The sequence below is a fragment of the Heterocephalus glaber genome, unplaced genomic scaffold (genome assembly GCF_053883595.1).
Source record: "Heterocephalus glaber isolate CG9 unplaced genomic scaffold, H.glaber_assembly_v1.0 deba00001610, whole genome shotgun sequence".
NCBI classification, from domain to species: Eukaryota; Metazoa; Chordata; class Mammalia; order Rodentia; family Bathyergidae; genus Heterocephalus; species Heterocephalus glaber.
This window is the reverse complement of record NW_028258381.1, coordinates 386,922-408,244: the sequence shown is the minus strand read 5'-3', so window position 1 is coordinate 408,244 and position 21,323 is coordinate 386,922. Positions and strand designations below refer to the sequence as shown.

Sequence of the window (21,323 nt, the reverse complement as noted above, 5' to 3'; positions counted from 1 at the left end):
ACCAAATTATATGTTTAAGGTCTAGATGCAATGCAATATTACATTAAAGTGAGAACTTATTAGTTATCTTGCTTATATTAAAATTATGTGATTTTAAATCCATAAATTATTGAATATTTAAATAAATCTTAGTCTCAGCATATTTAGCCTTCAGATATATAAACATCTCTTGTCCTAAATATATATGGTATTAAATATATTAGTGACCTAACAATAATTGTTCTTTTAATCAAAATTATAAAGTGATCCTTTAAAAGATTTAAAACAAACTGATACTTAACCTTGATTTTGTTAAGCCTCAATTGTTTAAGTAATCAAAATCAGTGAAACACAAGAAAACACAGGAAATTATCTTGATAAAATATAAAATCCTTGTTCTTTTCAGTTTTGTAAATGTTTTAAGAGCAGATTAATGTTTTAAGAAAACCTCATTATGTTTGACATAGGCAATTAGGTTTTTGTTTGACATCTATGTTTTACATTTTTGTTTTAGAAAATCCTTGAGTAACTCTTTTTTTTTTTTTTTGAGACAGGGACTCACTTGGTAGCTCAGGCTGGCCTAGAATAAATAGTCCTCCTACCTCAGCCTCATGAATGCTGGGATTGCAGGTGTGCATCACTACACCTGGCCAAATAACTCTTTTTAATTATGGCAAATTTAATCACAAATACAAGAATTTTTGCTGGACATGATGACACTGGCCTGTCATCCCAGCACCTGGGAGGCTGAAGCAGTTGCAATGCCATGAGTTTGCAGCTAGCCAGAGTTACAGAGTGAATTTAGTGCTAGCTTTAACTATTTAGCAAGACCCTACCCTCAAAAAAACAATGAAACAAAATTTTTTTTTACCATTTGTCCATTATGACCTGTTCAGACATTTTACAACTTTGAGAAATCTGTCATTTGGCAAAAAACATTTTACTTTACATACCAAATCCTTTATCGTTCAACAGCATTTTAAAAAAATGAAAATAATGGGCAAAAAAGTAAGGGATTAAGAACAAGCACAAGGTCCTGAGTGCGATCCCTGGTTAAAAACAAAACAAAACAAAACAAAAAAGAATAAGCAATATCATAGGACCCCATGGAAAAGCAGGGAAGTCAGAATCTTGGAGAAAACTAAAGCAAACTGGTTTAGACAGCTGTTTTCAGCCACAGAGGGAGTTTCATCTGGTGGACTCTTGGCCCCAAGGGATTTCCCAAAGAAAAATCCCCACTTCTTTTAATCTTTGAATATGGAGGTATACATTAGAAATTTAAACTTTCTTTTTTTTTTGGTACCAGGGATCGAACTCTGGTCCTTGTGCTTGCACAGCAGTAGAAATTTAAACTTTTAATGATTTTACATTTACTGAAAATCAGGAAGAAAGCAATTTTAAACTGTGCATGTATACATAATTATTTATATATATTGTTGCACCCAGTTAGAAAGAACCAACCAGAGACCGATATTAAATCCACACAGGAGTTTATTACAGGCTGAGACCTGAGCTGAGCATTGGACTCGAGCCCTGTCTGGGGGAAGACAAACATGTTTTATACACCTTTGAGGCGAACAGTTTCTAGGCCCCCCTATGGGGTAGAACTAGCAAAGCAAGCAAAAGGTACAGAAGCAGACGTCCTGCCTGTTAGAACATTTGTAAAACAATAATTGATTAATGTTTCTAAAGAGACTTTCTAAGGGGAGGAGGTTTCTAAGCTTCCTCCCTCTGAGTTCATCTAAAGGGCAGGCAGGTGGGTCAATCAGCAATATGGAGTCTGTCTTGCTAACTAGGGTGCTTCATATATCAATAATTTATGAAAACACATTAAATAGACCCAAATGAATTGTCTTTGTATAGACTATAAGAAACCATGAGTACTTGAATTTATATTTGACTGATGACTCAGATGCTTTTATAAATATTTCTGAGCACTTATCACAATCATGTTTAGTTAACTTATCCATCTTTCAAACTATTTTAGATTGTCCACAAGAACTAAGATATTAGACTAGCAGAGCTAACACATTAACATAGTCTTATGTTTCCAAGGCTTCATCTTTTAAGGAGCCACTTGAGTCCAATGATTCCATCCTCCTCTCTCTTTTTGGTAGTCTATAAATTTGTGGAAGGAAGGAAGAGAATAAGGAGATAGAAACTGAGGAAAGGAAAGCATGTGAGAATAAAGTCTCATGCTTATCCATGTGAACTCTGAAGGTAATGCAGTCTAGTAGCAAAAGTTGAAGAATGGGCAATTTTGGGGAACCCTGTAGGTGAATGAGATGATACTGGTCCTGGGAGATGAGTTGATAACTGTAATAGGGTGAGTCAGACCAAGGAGGGTGAGTGGAATCTTCCTCAAAGAAGTTAATATTTAGAAGAAATTTTAGTACAATTTGCAAATGAATTTCAGAGAGTAATGCTTCAGTATAGGAAATATGAGGTGTGAACAAAAAATATAGTCAGCATTTAAATTTTTAAAAATTCATTATAGTAAAATACATATTGCCATTAATCTGCCTCAAATCACTCCCCATCACTTTGAACATGCTCATTCCATCATTCTTACCACTTTCTGAAGCAGTCTTGGAAGTCCTTGTTCATGGGTATCTTTATGAGGTGTGACAAAAAATATGGTGAATGTTGTGACCAAGTGCCATCCAACAGAAAGGTAGGGTCATAAAAACATTACAGCGTATCCTCATTCACCTTACCAGATCTGACAATGTGCAACTTTTGGCTCTTCCTCAAAGTCTAAATGACCATGAAAGGTACATTTTTTTTTAACCTATTCAGGATATTGAGGTGGCAATGATGACACAACTAAAGACGTGAAATAAGACTTCTAGAACTCCTTCAGAAAATGGAAAGAATGATGGTATTGGTGTATGAAGTGAAAGGCAGTATTCTTTTTTTTTCATTAAGTTTATTGGTACATTCTAGGTATAAAATACAGTTACATTCATCATTGGGATCTTGCACCTTTACATGATATATCTTGGTTATTTTTTTCCCCTTCCCCTGCCCTCCCTTCACCCCCTCCACCCTTCCTTATTTGCAAAGACTTTGTATCAATTTTTTTCTTTTCTCATATTTTTTCTTTTCCCTTCTTTCTTTTTGCATACCCCTCCCACTTCCCCGACTCCTCTAGACCTTTTCTTCCTATCACACAATATTGATTATACATTTTAAAAATTACAATATCAAAATTTAGAGGACATTACCACAGATTGTACAGAATTTAAAAGGATATAGAAAGCATGTTACAAAAATCGTTTTTGAAATAAATTTGACAACTTCTAAGAAGTACCTTGGAAGACAAATTAATGAAACCGATTCTGGAGGAAATGTAAAATTTGAATAGTACCTATTAAAGAAAGTATATTCCTAGCTTGAAAACCTATCTATATGACAACAGCAGGCTCATATACATTTTAACTGATAAATTATATCAAACATTTAAAGCAGAAAAAAGAAGGAACACTTCCCCCCTCATTTTAAGAAAGCAAAGGCAGCAGGAGGCTTCCGGGTAGGTGTGCTGTGGCTCCCAGAGTAGAGGAAGCTTCCGGGTAGGCATGTCATGGCTCCGAGCCCAGAAGAGGTGAGCTGCCTGTGCGCCAGGAAAACACACCCACATTCCCCCCACCGTGCACGTCAAAATGAGAAAACAGGTAAACAAGCCACAGAACCAGACTTCCAGATCAACTACAGCAATCCCAAAGGGAAACAAGATGGAACACTCTGAAACTCAACCACATGGACTCCCTGAACTAGCAACAAAAGAGGAACTGGAAAAAATGAAATCAGAAATAATTTCTCACATAACAGCAAAGATTGTGCCCATAGTCCAAGACATGATTAATAAATCTAGAGAGGATACAGATAAAAAAATAGAGGAGCTGAGGAACATGATGGAATGATAACACAGGAAACAAACTGAATCCATAAAACAGATGCAAACAGATTTCCAGGAGATTAAAAACTCCATTGAAAGTCTATGCAGCAGAATAAGCCAATGTGAAGACAGAATTTCAATATAGAAGATAAGATTGCAATTAGTCACCAGAAAAGGAAAAAATTCTTTAAAATTTTAAGGGACCACGAGAAATCAATCCACCAGCTGCCAGACGATGCAAAGAAAAATAACATAAGACTGATTGGAGTCAATGAAGAAACAGGAGAGAGTGCAGATGACATAAAAAATCTGTTCACAGAAGTGATGGCAGAAAACTTCCCAAGCAGGGGAAAAGAATTTGACATACAGATAAGTGAGGCATACAGGACTCCAACTAGTCTTGATCAAAAAAAATCTACACATAGGCATATAATTGTTAAGATTCCAGAAACCCAACAGAAGAACAAAATTCTACAAGTAATTAGAGAAAAGAAACAAATCACATACAAAGGAAGCCCATCAGAACCACAGCAGATTTCTTAGTGCAAACCCTCAGGGCAAGAAGAGCTTGGAGTGATGTGTTTCAAGCCCTAAAGGAAAATAACCTCCAACCCAGATTGATATACCCTGCAAAACTATCTTTCAAAATTGATGGTGAAATAAGATACTTTCATGACAAAGAGCACCTTAGGAACTTCATGAATACCAAACCAGCACTCCAAAACATTTTAGACAAAATCCTAGGAAAAGACAATGAGTATCACAACACCAGGAAGCCCAGCAGAATGAATCCACCAGGCACAACAAGAAATTACAAGCAAAGGGGGAGGATCAAACAAAAAGAAAAAGTCATGACAATGATAAGTCAATATGTATCAGTTATAACCATCAATGTTAATGGTCTCAACTCACCAATCAAAAGAAATCAACTGCCAGCATGGGTCAAGAAGCAAGATCCAACAATATGTTGCATACAAGAAACACACTTAATTGAAAAAGAAACTCATAGACTGAAAGTTAAAGGGTGGAATACAATACTCCATGTGACAGGATCCCCCCAAAAAGCAGGAGTAGCTATCCTCTTTGCAGACCAAGTGGATTTCAAACCCACACTGATTAAGAGAGACAAAGAAGGACACTATATCCTTGTAAAGGGAGCAATCCAAGAGGAAGAGATGACAACCATAAATATCTATGCACCAAACACTAGTGTACCCAACTATATAGAACAAATACTAATGGATATGAAAAACCATATAAGCATTAATACAATAGTAGTGGGGGACTTCAATACCCCATTGTCACAAATAGATAGATCAACTAGACAAAAAACAAGCAATGAAATATGAGAACTCAATCAAACTATTGAAGATATGAACCTAACAGATGTTTACAGAGTGTTTCACCCCACAAAATCTGAGTACATATTATTTTCAGCTGCACATGGGTCATTCTCCAAAATAGACCACATACTCATTCATAGAACATATTTAGGTAAGTGCAAAGGAATTGAAGTTATCCCCTGTATATTATCAGACCATAGTGCGATAAAATTGGAGATCAACAGCAAAAGAAACTGCAAAAACTCCATAAAAACATGGAAATTGAACAACACACTTCTGAATAACCAATGGGTCACAGAGGAAAGTAAAGAAGAGATCAGACAGTTCCTTCAAATAAATGACAATGACAATACAACATATCGGAATCTATGGGACACAATGAAAGCAGTCTTATGGGGGGAATTAATAGTAGTGAATACACATATTAGGAAAACAGAGCGAGCCCAATTAAATAACCTGATGCTGAACCTCAAGCTTCTCAAAAAAGAAGATCAGGACAAACCCAAAGCTCATACAAGGGAGGAAATTATAATGATCAGGGCAGAAACAAACGCAATGGAGACTAAGAGAACAATACAAAAAATCAATGAAGCCAAGAGTTGGTTCTTCAAAAAAAAAATCAACAAAATTGACAAACCCTTAGCCAACCTTATCAGAAAAAGAAAAGTCCCAAATCCATGCAATTAGGAATGAAAAGGGTGAAATGACAACAGACCCAGCAGAAATCCAGAGAATAACCAATACCTACTTCCAGAACCTATATGCCAACAAGATGGAAAACACAGAAGAAATGGACAGATTCCTAGACACGTATGAATTACCAAAGTTGAATGAAGAAGACCTAAAAATTCTAAACAACCCAATATCAATCAATGAAATTGAAAATGTAATTAAAAACTTACCAACCAAGGAAAGCCTGGGTCTTGATGTCTTCACTACTGAATTCTGCAAGACATCTAGAGAGGAATTACTGCCATTACTGTTTAAACTCTTCAATGAAATTGAAAGGGAAGCAATATTCCCAAAATCATTCCTGGAAGCAAACATCACCTTGATCCCCAAAGCAGAGAAAGACCCAACCAAAAAAGAGAACTATAGGCCAATCTCACTAATGAACATAGAAGCAAAAATCCTCAATAAGATACTGACAAACAGAATGCAGAAGATCATTAAGAAGATCATACACCCTGACCAAGTGGGATTCATCCCAGGGATGCAGGGATGGTTCAACATACACAAATCAATCAATGTAATACACTATATCAATGAGCCACTGACAAAAACCATATGATCATCTCAACAGATGCAGCAAAAGCATTTGACAAAATCCAACATGCACTTATGATAAAAACTCTACAAAAAATTGGAATAGATGGTCTCTAACTCAATCTGATAAAAGCCATATGAAAGACCAACAGCCAATATCATACTGAATGGTCAAAAACTGAAATCCTTCACAATAAAATCAGGAACAAGACAAGGTTGTCCACTATCACCACTCTTGTTCAATATAGTTTTGGAAACATTAGCCACAGCAATTAGACAAGAGAAAGAAATAAAAGGAATAAAGATAGGAAATGAAGAAGGCAAATTGTCATTATTTGCAGATGACATGATACTCTACATAGAAGACCCCAAGAACTCCACCAAAAGTCTTCTAGACTTAATAACCAAATTCAGTAAAGGAGCTGGATACAAGGTCAACATACGAAAATCAATAGCTTTCCTCTACATGAAGAACAGAGTCACTGAGACAGAAATAGGGCAAACAATTCCTTTCACAATAGCATCCAAAAAACTGAAATACCTAGGAATCAACCTAGCAAAAGAAATAAAAGACCTCTTCTCTGAAAATTATAGTACTTTGAAAAAAGATATTGAAGGGGACATCAGAAAATGGAAAGACATCCCTTGCTCCTGGGTAGGAAGGCTCAACATAGTGAAAATGACTACACTTCCAAAATTGCTATTTAGATTCAATGCAATCCCAACTGAAATCACAGCTGCATACTTCATAGACCTTGAGAAAACAATCCAAAAATTCATTTGGAACAAGAAGAGACCCAGAATAGCCAAAGCAATTCTAGGTAACAGAGACATGGCAGGGGGTATTACAACCCCCAACTTGAAACTATACTACAAGGCCTCTGTGATAAAAAACCAGCATGGTACTGGCAAAGAAACAGACCTGAAGACCAATGGAACAGATTAGAAGATGCAGAAACAACTCCAGACACACTCAGCCACCTCATCTTTGACAAAGGAGCCAAACACCCTCACTGGAGGAAAGATAGCCTTGTTAATAGATGGTGCTGGAAAAAATGGGTTTCAACTTGCCAAAGACTAAAACTAGACCTATATCTCTCACCATGCACTAAACTAAAATCAAAATGGATTAAAGATCTAAATATAAAACCAGAAACGCTGAACCAGCTGGAACAGAGGTTAGGCAGAACTCTTCAAGACATTGGGTAGGAAAAGACTTTATGAACAAAACCTCAGTTGCCCATGAACTAGCACAAACAATCAACAAGTGGGATCTCTTTTTACTAAAAAGCTTCTGCACAGCAAGAGAAACCACCAGCAGTGTGAAGAGACAACCCACAACGTAGGAAAAATTTTCACCAAGGGTCCCTCAGACAAAGGTCTACTATCTCGAATGTATAAAGAACTTAAAAACATCAGACCTCCCAAGTTTAAAGACCCAATCCAAAAATGGGCATCTAAAATGAACAGACATTTCTCACACAAAGAAATATACATGGCAAATAGACATATGAAAAAATGTCCAACATCACTGGTCACTCGAGAGATGCAAATGAAAACAATGCTGAGATTCCACCTCACTCCAGAAAGAATGACTGCTATCATGAAATCAATCAACAATGAATGTTGGATGGGCTGTGGGGAAAGAGGAACACTGTTCACTCCTGGTGGAAGTGTAGATTGGTGCAACCACTGAGGAAATCAAAGAACTAGGACTGGAAGTCCCATTTGACCCAGCTATTCCCCTGCTTGGTATCTTCCCCAAAGAATTAAAAGAATCATACCACACTCATATATGTGCAGCCATCTTCAATAGCAGTACAGTTTGTAATAGCTAAAACTTGGAAACTGCCCAAATGCTCATCAACTGGAGACTGGATAAAGAAAATGTGGTTTTTTAATAAAATGGACTACTCAGGCATGAAAAATGAGAAATTAGAGACATTTATTGCTAAATGGATGCACATTGAGGTGATACTCTTAAGTGAAATAAACAGGACACACATGTGTAAATAGTGAATAATTTCTCTAATTTGAGAAGCTGAAAGTGTAAATAAGGACTAAAAGGTATAATAGATAATGTGAAATAGGAAGAAAAGGGACAAAGGGGAGGGAGAAGTGGGAGGGGTAGGGGAAAGGAAAGAAAGGAATGGAATTAATATGAGAAAATGAAAAAATGGAAACAAAGTCTTTGTAAATAGGGAGGGCAGGGGAAGGGGAAAAAAATAAGAACCAAGAGAGTATGTAATGGTGCATATCTCCAATGATGAATGTCATTATATTGTACACCTAAAGCGTACCAATAAAAGGATATACAAAAAAAAAAAAAGAAATCAACCTTGTGCTAATACTAAAACTGGATAAAGATAATAGAAGAAAAAAGTATGAACATAGATAAAATTTTGTTTGACAAAACAAACTATTAGAAGTCAGATCTGGCAGGAGGTAGAAAGTGGTTTTATTAGAGGGATGGCAGTGTTGGTTCAGCATTGGAAGATCCACCCCCATAAGTCATTATTGTAACAGAGGAAAGTAAAAAGCCATATGATCCTGTCAGTAGTTGCAGAAAATGTACTGGACTAAATTCTATGGCTGTTCATGGTTAAAGTTATCAGGAAACTAGAAGTAGAACAGAACCTTCTCAACAGATAAGACATGTACTGCATACTTCTAGCAAAAATGCCTTATATGAATGGAAAAGATATAATGCTTTCTCCCTAAGGTGAGGAACAAGGGCAGATATGCCTAGTCTTCATCTGCCCATTAAACTTTGAAACATAGGCCCAAACCAAAATAGTCTGGCAATAAAATGAAGCAATTAGCATAGGATTGGCAAGGTAGAAGTAAAATCTTTATATGTAGATGAAATGATAATCTACAGAGAAAATACTAAGAAATCTCTAGGAGCCCTGAGAACTTGTATTTGAATTTAGCAAGATTAGAAAACACAAGGTATATATAAAAATTCAGGTCTATATATACTTGCTATAAATGAAGAATTGGGTATTGAAATTTAAAAGTTATGTAGGAGTACAAAGGACCTAGAAAAGTAACAAGAAAAAGAAAAAAAAAGAAAAAAAAACTGTGTTGGAAGACATTTATTACCTAATTTTAAGACTTCCTCTAAAGCTACAGTAATCAAGGGAGTGTTGGCATAAGAAAAGACATATAGATCATTCAAATAAAACAGAGAATCTAGAAATAGAACCACATATATATGGTCCACTGAGTTTTGAAAGATTATTTAACAGTAACATTTTATAGAACATAAACTCAACTCAAGAGCAGAGGAAAAGATAGTGTTTTCAGCAAATGGTACTAAAACACCTGGTATCCGTAGCTAAAAAATTAACTCCAAACCTTTATTTCCACACTTAAAAATAACTTGAAAGGATCTATGAACCTAAACATGAAAGACTGAAACTATAAAACTTTAAGAAGAATTCCAAAAGAAAAAACCAGCAAACCCCCCTCAAAACTCTTTAAGAAGAAATTATAAGGGAAAATGTTCATGAATTTAGGGTAGTAAGAAATTTCCTAGGATACAAAAAACATGATGTATAAAAGAAAAAATTGATAAATGAGATTCCATCAAAATTTAGAACTTTAAATGACATTGTTAAGAAAATGAAAAGTAGTCCTTAAACAACTGCATTTATAATACATATAACTTATGACCAGAATATATAAAGAACACTTACAGCTCATTAATAGACAGCCCAATTAAAAAGTAGACACAGGGCTGAGGATTTAGCTCAGTGGTTCTGGTGCCTGCCTCACAAGCGCAAGGTCCCGAGTTCGATCCTCAGTACCAAAAAAAAAAAAAAGTAGATGCAGCACAAAAAGTAGACACAAGAAGATGATAAATAGCAAGTACAGCACAAGGAAAGGTATGCAACACTAGAATCAGAAAATATGAATCAGTACAATAAAAAGATTGAGTTTTACACTCAGGGAGATGAAGTTAAAAGTTTTAAAAGAACTTTCTAATACTGCTAATGTGAATGTAAAATAATAAAACCATTTTGGAAAACAGTATAGAAATTTCTTGTATTACTGTTAAGAACCAAAAGTTCTGTTCTTAAGTTTTCACTTAAGAGGAATGAAAACACATGTTCACAATAGATTTGTACATACAAGTTGACTATCCCTTATCTGAAATTCTTGGGACCAGACCTGTTTTAGATTTTGGTTTCAAATCCACTTGATCTGCAAAAAGGATAGCTACTCCTGCTTTTTTTCAGGTTCCTGTCACATGGAGCATTGTTTTCCACCCTTTAACTTTCAATCTATGAGTTTCTTTTTCAATTAAATGTGTTTCTTGTATGCAGCATATTGTTGGATTTTGCTTCTTGACCCATTCTGTCAGTTTATTTCTTTTGATTGGTGAATTGAGACCATTAACATTGATGGTTATAACTGATACATATTGACTTATCATTGTCATGACTTTTTCTTTTTGTTGGATTCTCCCCCTTTGTATTTAATTTCTTGTCATGCCCGGCAGATTCATTCTGCTGGGCTTTCTGGAGTTGTGATCCTTGTTGTGTTTTCCTAGGACATTGTCTAAAATGTTTTGGAGTGCTGGTTTGGTATTCATGAAGTTCCTAAGGTGCTCTTTGTCATGAAAATATCTTATTTCTCCATCAATTTAGAAAAATAGTTTTGCAGGGTACATCAATCTGGGTTGGAGGCTGTTTTCCTTTAGAGCTTGAAATACATCATGCCAAGCTCTTCTTGCCTTGAGGGTTTGTGTTGAGAAGTCTGCTGTGATTCTGATGGGCTTTCCTTTGTATGTGATTTGTTTCTTTTCTCTCACTGCTTGTAGAATTTTGTTCTTCTGTTGGGTTTCTGGAATCTTAACTATTATATGCCTATGTGCAGATTTTTTTTTGATCAAGGCTAGTTGGAATCCTATATGGCTCACTTCTTTGTATGTTAAGTTCTTTTCCCCTGCTTGAGAAGTTTTCTGCCATCACTTCTGTGAACAGAATTTTTATGTCATCTGCACTCTCTCCTGTTTCTTCATTGACTCCAATCAGTCTTTTTTTTTTTTTTGACTCCAATCAGTCTTATGTTATTCCTTTTTTGCATCATCTAGCAGCTGTTGGATTGATTTCTCATGGTCCCTTATAATTTTAAAGCAATTTTTCTTTTCCTGGTCACTAATTGCAATCTTATCTTCTATATCTGAAATTCTGCCCTCATTCTGCAGCTTAAGCTTTCAATGGAGTTTTTTATCTCCTGGAAATCTGTTTGCATCTGCTTTATGGATTCTATTTGTTTCCTATGTTGGGATTCCATCATGTTCCTCAGTTCCTCTATTTTTTAATGTGTCCTTTCTAGATTTATTAATCATGTCTTGCACTATGGGCACAAGCTGCTCTGCTGTTATCTGAGAAATTATTTCTGATTTCATGTTTTCCAGATCATCTTTCATTGCCAGTTCAGGGAGTCCAGGTAGTTGAGTATGAGCCTGTTCCATCTCGTTTTCCTTTGGGGTTGCTTTAGGTGATCTGGAAGTCCGGTTTTGAGGCTTGTTTACATGTCTTCTCATTCTGAAGGGGGTAGGAGGGGTGCTACTGGCACCCATGCAGCTCACCTCCTCTGTGCTGAGGTGGAGGTGGGTACAGCGACCCAGAAGCCTCCTCCTGGGTGCTGGGAGCAGCTCACCTCCTCTGTGCTGGGGGCGGTGGTATGGCTGCCCAGAGAAGACTCCTCCCGGGTTCTGGGAGCAGCTCCAAAGGGCAGTATTCAGAGAGGGATCAATACCAATGTTATCTTTAACTATAATAATTTTCTTTAAACATCCACTATATTTTTTAATCCACTATATTGTTTGATCCCTGCCAGGCAAAAGGGCCAAATACCAAGACCAGACCAGGCCACAGCAAGCCTTTATGAGGGGGATAGATCTGCCGGGCTGTCTCTGAACAAAGGAGAGACAAAAGCAATATGGCTGGGGCAGGGAGAGTCTTTTATAGAGACTGGGGTGGGGTTTGTAGGGGCTGTGGTGGGGTTGAGTGAGGTAGTGACTAGGGAATGGAGGAGCCAGTGATGTCACTATGTGGTAGGAGGTGAACGAGTATTAGGTTACTTTCTAGGTGGGAACAGGGGCATGCTGGGAAGAAGGGTTTATTCTTTGGTGGGAGCTACCATCTTGGCATGACGTCACACAGGGGAGGGGGCAATGCACCATAGGAAGAGGGCAGCTACTATACATAATAGCTGCTGAGGTGGTGGGAGACCTATCATTCCAGGCTTTTGTTTTATGATAGTTGGGCAAAGGTCTCTTCTTCTGGAGTTGCTTCCTGCTGACCAGGGGCAAAGATCGGGGCTAGACCTGGATCTGATGAGGCCGGTGGCAAGTGGGGACCTCTTCCTTTGGCAAGTGGGGACCTCTTCCTTTTGCTGTACTGGCTGATACCCTGCCATTATGAACTCTGTGACTGTCTGGCTGGTGAATGCCCTCAATCGTTTCTGCAAGAAATTTTGAAAACAGCAAACCAGGCACGGTCCAAAACAGAGAATTAGACAGATAATACTGAGGGGTCCCAAGAGTAGTAATAGCCAGGTGAGCCATGAGCTCCAGGAACCAAACGTACCCCACCATTGATTAGTACCTTGGGGGGCATATCTATCTGGCCCATTGAGTTTTAATTTTTTTCATTTGACATGTAATTTTTTATTTATTATTTACATAGGTTTTACAGAGACAGCTGGATGTTTAGGAGCTCACTTGTTATAGAAGTAAGAGACTGTTATGGAAGAGATCATAGCTCCTGATCTAAGGGCCCCTGTGTCATGTCCTTGCTCTTAGAGAATGAGTGGAAAAGTGATAAACACAATTTATATAATCTTTATGATCCTTTTTTTTTTTTTTTTGGAATATAAAAGGTGTATGTAACTGAGCAAATGTCTTTTGGAGGCCAACATACTGATGAGTGTAGTGTTACTATGAACCTGACTTCTCCTTTAAATTCAAGGCCAGGACAGTTTGATTCCTATGTCTCTCAGTTTTTGGAAGCCTCCTAGATATATTTAAAAATAAAGAGAACTGATAACCTCAACAAGGACACTGGACAACTTAAGGCAATCAAGTGTAACATAAAAGGCTTGATCTTTTTAGATATGGGTAGGTATCCAGGAAATATGAGCACAATGAGAAGAGGCATCATAAACAGAGAACAAGGATGTACATTATTTTAAAAGGAATAAATCTTGTAGCTGCTTGGTATAGAACTTATCCTGACTGTGGCTGACAAGCAGGTGATTTTTTCCCAATACTCTTACTTTACGGTTTTGTTTTGTTTTTGATCACTACACAATAGTTAATTAGTTATCACAGAATCAGAAAAACATCTAAAAGGAGAGATCTGGAGACCAGTGGTTTCTAGGATTGGGTACCTGTAAAGAACTTCTTTCAATTTTTTTGAAGAGAATCTGTACACACTTGTAGCTAATTAATGATTTTTGCTTCTATTTAGTACCCAAAGTTTTGTCTTTTTGAAATGGCTGTGTCATGAGTGAACCAAAAGATTTTAATGAGTGGGCTATGTCTTAATTTTTCTGAAGTCTAGCTTTATTATTATGTCATTGTTTTATACCTCTTTTGGTTATTTTTTCTGCTGGGTGTTTAAGACCAAGTTAAAGTGAGACCTGTGTCAATTAATACGAACCTCCTGTTATCTATTAAGGTCAGTTAAGTCTCCCCAGGCCATTACTTTGGAACTATGCATAGTGCCTCTCTGCTTTTCTGTCAGTGTCAGCCATCAGGATGGGTCATGGCCTTGCTTGACCAAGTTGCTTTCAGTGAAAGCATTGGAGACTTTTTCTTGGTGACCCTCCTTTGGCACATAGTACATTGTCCTCTGGTGTCCAGCAATCTCCCAGTTTAGGAGGTTGAGTGACTTACCAAAGATGTAGGACCCTGTAGAGAAGGTTCCCTCATGTCCTAGAACTTTGTTGACCTTGAGGGGCCAGGGCCAAAATATTGGCTGTCCTCATAGCCCAGTTACCTTTTAGTTTTGGTCTCCAAACTTTAGTTGTTGAACACCTAGAAGAGAAGGTCAATAGCGTTAGCATTGTAACAAGAATAATGAACTTAACTATTACAGTTTTACCTGAATAACAAACATTTTGGAATTTAAAATATAGAGAACTGTTACTGTTATCAGGCATGGTTGTTTTTTAGTAGTTGAATTCCTGTAGAATATTAACAGAAAAAGAGCCACAAATAATATTTTAACATGACAATTATGATGACTTTACCTTTGTTACACATTTAAATGTCCATCTTGATATAAAATAGCCATTGTTAAATGTACTCATTTTTTAAAAACACCAAAAGTTTTTACCTAAATTATCTTTAAAAAAAAAAATCTTTTGATAGGATACCATCTAAAGAAAATAGCCCATATATGTATCTGTTATCATAAATAGCTAGAGTGTATGAAAAGGCAAATACCTGAATCAAAAAGAGGTTATTATCATAAACAAATATTAGCAAACCTGTACAGTCAGAAAGTACAAATACATTTAGTACACTAGAAAAAAAATAAAACCTTGTTATTGTTGTTTTTTACAGGATATTTAGTCCTTTGAAAATGACCAGTGTAAGCACACCATAATAACATATTTAGAATTTATCCCTTTGATAACAATTGATATAAACAGTATAATAATATATTTAAATAGTATTTATTCCTGTAAGTCTTTTATAAGGCTATGAAAACTATTGGGTCAGTCTGTTGTAAGATGAAAACTGTTGAGGTCCCCCTAGTGAACAAAGACTGGAAAATATTTCCATGTGGCCACTCCTTTGTTCACCAAGGGGAGCATGCCTTGAACTTAATAAGCTTTATCTATAAACAAAACTGCTGTAGGATTGGACAAAAAACAAAGATATAAGACAATTTCTAAAACCAGAGTGTACTCAAATATACTTAGCCCAATGGAATTATAATCTCTTTATAATTTTAGGTTTATAATTATAAATAAGACTATTTAAAACTTTTTGTAAGTCAATTAACAGAGATCTCTTGTAGAATTAAAATCAGAAGGAATGAAACCTCTATTCCTGTAAACCTTTTATAACAAACTTGAAACCAACAAGCAAACATATATATTTCCTTTATAAATCACTTCCGCACACCTTCTTGACGTACCTAGGCCTTTTGGTCTTGTCCTGCTGACAAGTCAAACATATAAAATCCTTTTATATCAAAAATATATCTTTTACTTATAGCTTTTTAAATATTTTGTCTCTGACTCATTATAAACATTTTATACTTTTGTCAGTCATTATCTCATCCCTAGTGGTGTTTGTTAAGTAAATAAAGTTCCAATTCCTGTTTAATGGTTAGACACAGGTGGTTTCTGCCACTGATTACAGCCCTAAACACATGACAGTTAAGGCACATATCTCACAAGTTTGTTCAAGGGTTCCCACTTCGTTCTTTAGTTAGGATGTTATCTATAATGGAGCTACAAATCAAAGAAGCTATATAACCTTCACTTTAAACAGCAGAAGCAATGGGCTAAGGCAAGTTTTTAAAGGGATATACTACTTAGTTTGCTTCCACAACTACTTTAATAGCTAATCTATTAAACTTTAAAACTTTTTCCTATCAACAGAGTTATAAAGTAGGGGAGGTATGAGTGGTGAGTGATAGGCTCAGGCTAGGAGTACTTGAGAAGGAGAACAGGTTTGACAGAGGGAGGGTTAAGAGCATAGGTAGAAAAGGCTTGTATGTAGGGGATTTCTGACCATTTGCCATTGCATTGACCGAAGTTGTGTAAATCACACAGTATGTTAAAATTGAAAGTGCCATTTTTGGGGCATGGAAACCCATTATCTAATTTATACTGAGGTCAAACCTGATTGCAATAGAAAACAAGTCTTTTTGGCTTAAAGTCTGTTCCCAACAATCTGAGGGGTTTGAGTTGTGCCAGAAGGCAGCCTGGAGGCATTGAGGGGCGGGGTTTGGATTGTTGGGCCCCCTGATTAGAGCGGGTGAGGAGGAGGCAGCCCCTGCGGAGAAAGACAAAGGGGAGAAACTACCTTGTCTCCTTTGACAATCTCCGAGTGAGTCTCCCAAAGGGAGAGAACGAGAGGAGGCGGGCCTATGGGACGTCTCCCAGGGGCACGGTCCTGGGCCCAGAGGCCATGGGGGTTTCTCTGACCAAGCGCTTGGATTTCTGAGAAGTCCCCGGAGGGAGAGAGAACGAGACAGAGAACCCAACGAGAGGAAGGCTGAACTCCTTACTCACCCAGACATTGGTGACCAGTGTGGATGTGTAGCATCAGCAATGGCAAAAGTAGAAAGCCCCGGAGGGCCCTGGCAATGGCAGATAGGTCCACTGGAGATGGCCAGAAGGTCAATCAACCCCGTCCTGTGGGGGATTGTCCATTAATGGACCATCTACCATCCAAGTCACGGCACCAGAAATGTCAGGTAAAAAGGCCAAAGACCAAGACCAGACCAGGCCACAGCAAGCCTTTATGAGGGGGATAGATCTGCCGGGCTGTCTCTGAACAAAGGAGAGACAAAAGCAATATGGCTGGGGCAGGGAGAGTCTTTTATAGAGACTGGGGTGGGGTTTGTAGGGGCTGAGGTGGGGTTGAGTGAGGTAGTGACTAGGGAATGGAGGAGCCAGTGATGTCACTATGTGGTAGGAGGTGAACGAGTATTAGGTTACTTTCTAGGTGGGAACAGGGGCATGCTGGGAAGAAGGGTTTATTCTTTGGTGGGAGCTACCATCTTGGCATGACGTCACACAGGGGAGGGGGCAAGGCACCATAGGAAGAGGGCAACTACTATACATAATAGCTCCTGGGATGGTGGGAGAACTATCAATCCCACCATATATTTCAATGAGAATTGGCACAAAGTCACTCTTGCATATCCTTCAATCAAGTCTTCTGAGCAGATCCCCAGGAGAATGAATAATAGCAACAAGAACAGAGTTCTTACCAAGTGGATGGGTGTCTTTACAAGGTGTGATAAAAAAATGAAACAGTGAATATTGTCTCCAAATGCTATTTAATGGAAAGGCTGGTTTATAAAAACATTAGGATTGTTCACCAAATCTGGCACTGTGTGACTTCTGGCTCTTTCCCAAAGTGAAAATGACCATGAAAGTAAACATTTTGAATCAATTCAGGACATCGAGGCAACTATGAGAGTGCAACCGAAGTACTTTTATTACACTGTTGATTTGTCCCGGCATTTGCTTTAAAGGTTAATGTGGAATGGTGGGTCATAGGCTATTGATGAACCCCTGGCACTTGCCAATTTTCCCTCCCAAAGAAGTATCTACCAATTTGGTTAATGCTAAAATGAAAGGGAGAGAGGGAGAGAGAGTACAAGTATGTGCACATTTAGATGAAATAAAAAGGACAGAAAAGGTAGGTGTTAGCCTTGGTTGGTATAGTTTCAAAAACTTTCCTGATAGAGATGGACTATACCTTGTCCCTTGTGTTTTGTTTTTCTTCTTATCAATGGTTGGAGTTTTGGGGTAGGGAAGCTTTAAATGTTTTATCCTATATCCTTTTTTATAATTCCAGTGAGTTCTCTTGAGATTTATAAAATACATATGCCATTGTGTCTTCCTGGTGTTCATGAAATGTTAAATGTTCAGGTATTTCAAGTGCTGTTTTGTTAAAGCCACATATTTTGTTCTAATTTTAAAAGGATGTAACATTCCAGGGACATACATTGGTAGACAGGATTTTAACAGGAAGTAGTTGTCCAATTCTAATCCTTCCATGGATTTCTTCTGTGGTCTTGAGATAGTTGAGCTCCCTGGAAAACTATTACTCTCAGGCCAGATAGAGGGTACAATGGATGCTCTCCAGGGTCTTGTTCCATGCAGTGTCTCATGCTTAGAGGAAAGCTTTTCCATCATGCTTGGATGGCTTGATGGAACAGTTGTCACAAAGTGGACACACCTGTGTCACCAGCATCTTAAGTACAGAAAATTATCAGTACCCTACAGTCCCCTTCTCCTCCTGTTCCCAGGAGGAACCAATAGCCAGATTTCTGATGTCTTTGATAAGTTCGCCTCTTTTAAAAAGTTATAAATAGAAATATACAGTGTATTTTTTGGTATCTGGCTTATTTTACTTATTATGTTTGTGAAGTTCATCCCTCATATTTGCATATAGTCTTCCTTGTTCATTCCCCTTGTCCTAATGGTATTGAACTGTATGTCTGATTTATGGTTGTTGGACATTTAAGTAGTATCCAGTTTGGGCATATTACTAATAGCGTTCCAGTGAATATTTTTCTGCATATCTTTTTGGTACTGGGGATCGAACTTGCGACCTTGCGTATGCAAGGCAGGTGGCAGAACCACTGAGCTAAATCCCTGACCACTGCATATCTTTTGATGTTGGTTGTAGTTTGTTTTTTGAGGGACTACTTGGTAACTTAGCTTCAGCTGCCCCATAAAGTAATGGTCATCTAGGCTTCTCTGAAAACAGAGGGGTTGATTTTAGGCAGCCAAGTGAGTTATCAGCTTCCAAGAGATGTTCTAAGCATGCTTGCTCATCAGAAAGATATAAGATGCTTCCATAGGTTATTGGAGATTGTGGTCAGGTGGGAGCTCTGTCTTGTATGTATGTGATTGAGTTAGGCTGTTCTGTGGTAGAGAACAGTTCTTGTTGCATGGGTTCAGGAAGGGATTACAGAGAAGAGAAAAAGATATCTAAAGAGAGATGTGTCCGGGCTGCTTATAAACTGCCAGGACATCTGCACCAAATTAAGAGCCAGGGAAAGTGACAACCCAGAGGAAGATTCAGCTTATGAGGCCTGACAAGTCTAAAGGGATGGATAGAGAAATTAAACTGGATTTTATTGTAAAGTCTGGAGCTCAGAAGGAGCTCTCAGAGCATTTCTGAATGAATTAAGTCTATAACTTTTGTTTTAAGGAAATCTTGAAGAAAAATAACAGTTTCTAAAGTACAAATCTTTAAGAATGGACCTCACCAACAAAATTGTTAAACTAGGAAAATGCATTTTTCTACAAACATATGTAAGGATGTGAGCTTTGTTCTGAGGCTGTTCCTCATTTAGATCACAGCCTCATGCCCTTCATGTCCCCTGACCTCTCAGGTGGGTTGGCTTTCTCCTGTGAAAAATGGTAATATTACCATGCCCACCTATAGAGGGCCCTGTAAATCTGCTCCGACAATTTACTGCAGCAATTTCACCAGTGTACTTCTTGGCACATAGCACTACCAGTAAAATCAGTTAACATTTTTAGTATTTTTCTTATTCTTGTTTCTAATATTACCTGTGTGACTTTTTATGTGATATTCTACAGAAATTCTCAATTTAAAAAATATAAGATTTAAAAATATTTCTAAGTATGGTGAACACCAACATAAATATTTGCCTACTAGCCTCACTTTCAGTTGAAACTCAGAGGAAGGATGAAGAGAAAAATCTTGTCCATGTGTCTTTGGAGTATCTTTTACAGCGAGGCCAGCCTTAGCTGTCTGGTTTACTTGGTTAGTTTAAGAAGTAAACAGAGCTAAAATGAGCAGGAAGCTAACTGAGGTCATTTGCATGAAGGAAGTCATAATTTTATGCACTATACTCAACTCCATCTGGGCATTTTTCAAACATGTGGCCTGATGGGCCAGGGTGCTTTGGTGAGAGATTCTGTACAGCTGACTGTGAAGGCCACAGCCAGTCTAGGATGCATGTTCAGGTTGGCTGGGGTTGCTAACTTCTTTCCACTTCTGACAGTAGGACTGGACTAGTCCCAGGGTCTGTGGCATAGATGAAACTTGAGTTTACCCTTAGGAAGATTATTATCCAACAAATGCAGTCTAGTGTTTTAAAAAGGAAACTTGTAGTGATGCTTCTATCAAAGAGAGCATTGACCCAGAGTCTAAAATTCTAGTTGTGCCCTCTTTACTGTGTGCCATTTAAACTTTCAGGACCTCAGTTTCCCCATCAGAAAGATGGTCATTGAGACAGAAGCAGCTTCTTTGAATCCCCTAAATGTAATACTCCTTTGGGAGGCATTTGTGTATTTCTAAATGCTAGATTCTTTCACAGTCCTGTACCAGATTAAAAGTTCTTGTGACATCAGTTTGTGGTACTTGTGATAATGGAACAATGAATGATCTTAACATGTGAATAAGTTCACAAAATAGTTATTGTCCATGGCAGATAAAAAAAATGAATATACTGACTTAAGGCTCCATGAGTACATACAAATCCATTTTCCCACCAGTATTTAGTTTAACCAGCTTGATGTACCTTGCTCTATTTAAAATGGTGTATATATTTTTGTCAAACTACATACATAGATATAAAAGATACTGAATATATGTATATAAGATATAGTTGAATTATGGACACTACATTTGGACTTAATGTCTCTATTTAAATTCTTTTTCCACATATTTGTAGTCACACAGTTGAGCGTCACAAATAAAAGTTGGGTTGGCTTTGTTATGCAGCTTTTGAAGAAAACATTTATTGGAAAGCATTATTAGTATTAAAATTAAATATTTTTAAAAAGCAATATTTAAAATTAGTACTAAAATTAAATATTGGATCAAATGGAATTAATAAAAAAAAGACTGAACAGTGTTCTGACTTAATTACTTTTAAGTTCTAATCTTTTTTTTTAGGTGCTGGGGATCAAACTCTTGCACTTGCCAGGCAGGTGCAGTGCCACTGAGCTACGTTCCCATCCCTTTAGTACTAATCTTTATCCTCTTATATCCGGGGGTATCTGATTGAAATGATTGCAGGAGCAGCCATACAGAAAAGAATTAAAGAAAACTTAAAACTGTGAATATTTGTACTTTCAAT

General features: G+C 37.4%; 1 protein-coding gene across 4 annotated transcripts in view; it reads right to left on the bottom strand.

Annotated features, from left to right (window-relative positions):
• The window catches only part of Etfbkmt (electron transfer flavoprotein subunit beta lysine methyltransferase), a 50,783-nt gene that overhangs the window by 10,237 nt on the left and 19,223 nt on the right, over window positions 1-21,323 (bottom strand). For 2 of the 4 annotated variants that reach the window (XR_015445357.1, XR_015445358.1), the window contains exon 5: window positions 14,402-14,542. Coding sequence is in view for 1 of the 4 variants with exons in the window: in XM_087195952.1 (XP_087052078.1) it covers window positions 14,508-14,542 (35 nt within the window). In the remaining 3 variants the exon portion in view is untranslated. Of the gene's footprint in view, window positions 14,543-21,323 lie in introns of all 4 variants that reach the window. The other 2 variants (XR_015445359.1, XM_087195952.1) reach the window with 2 other exon arrangements.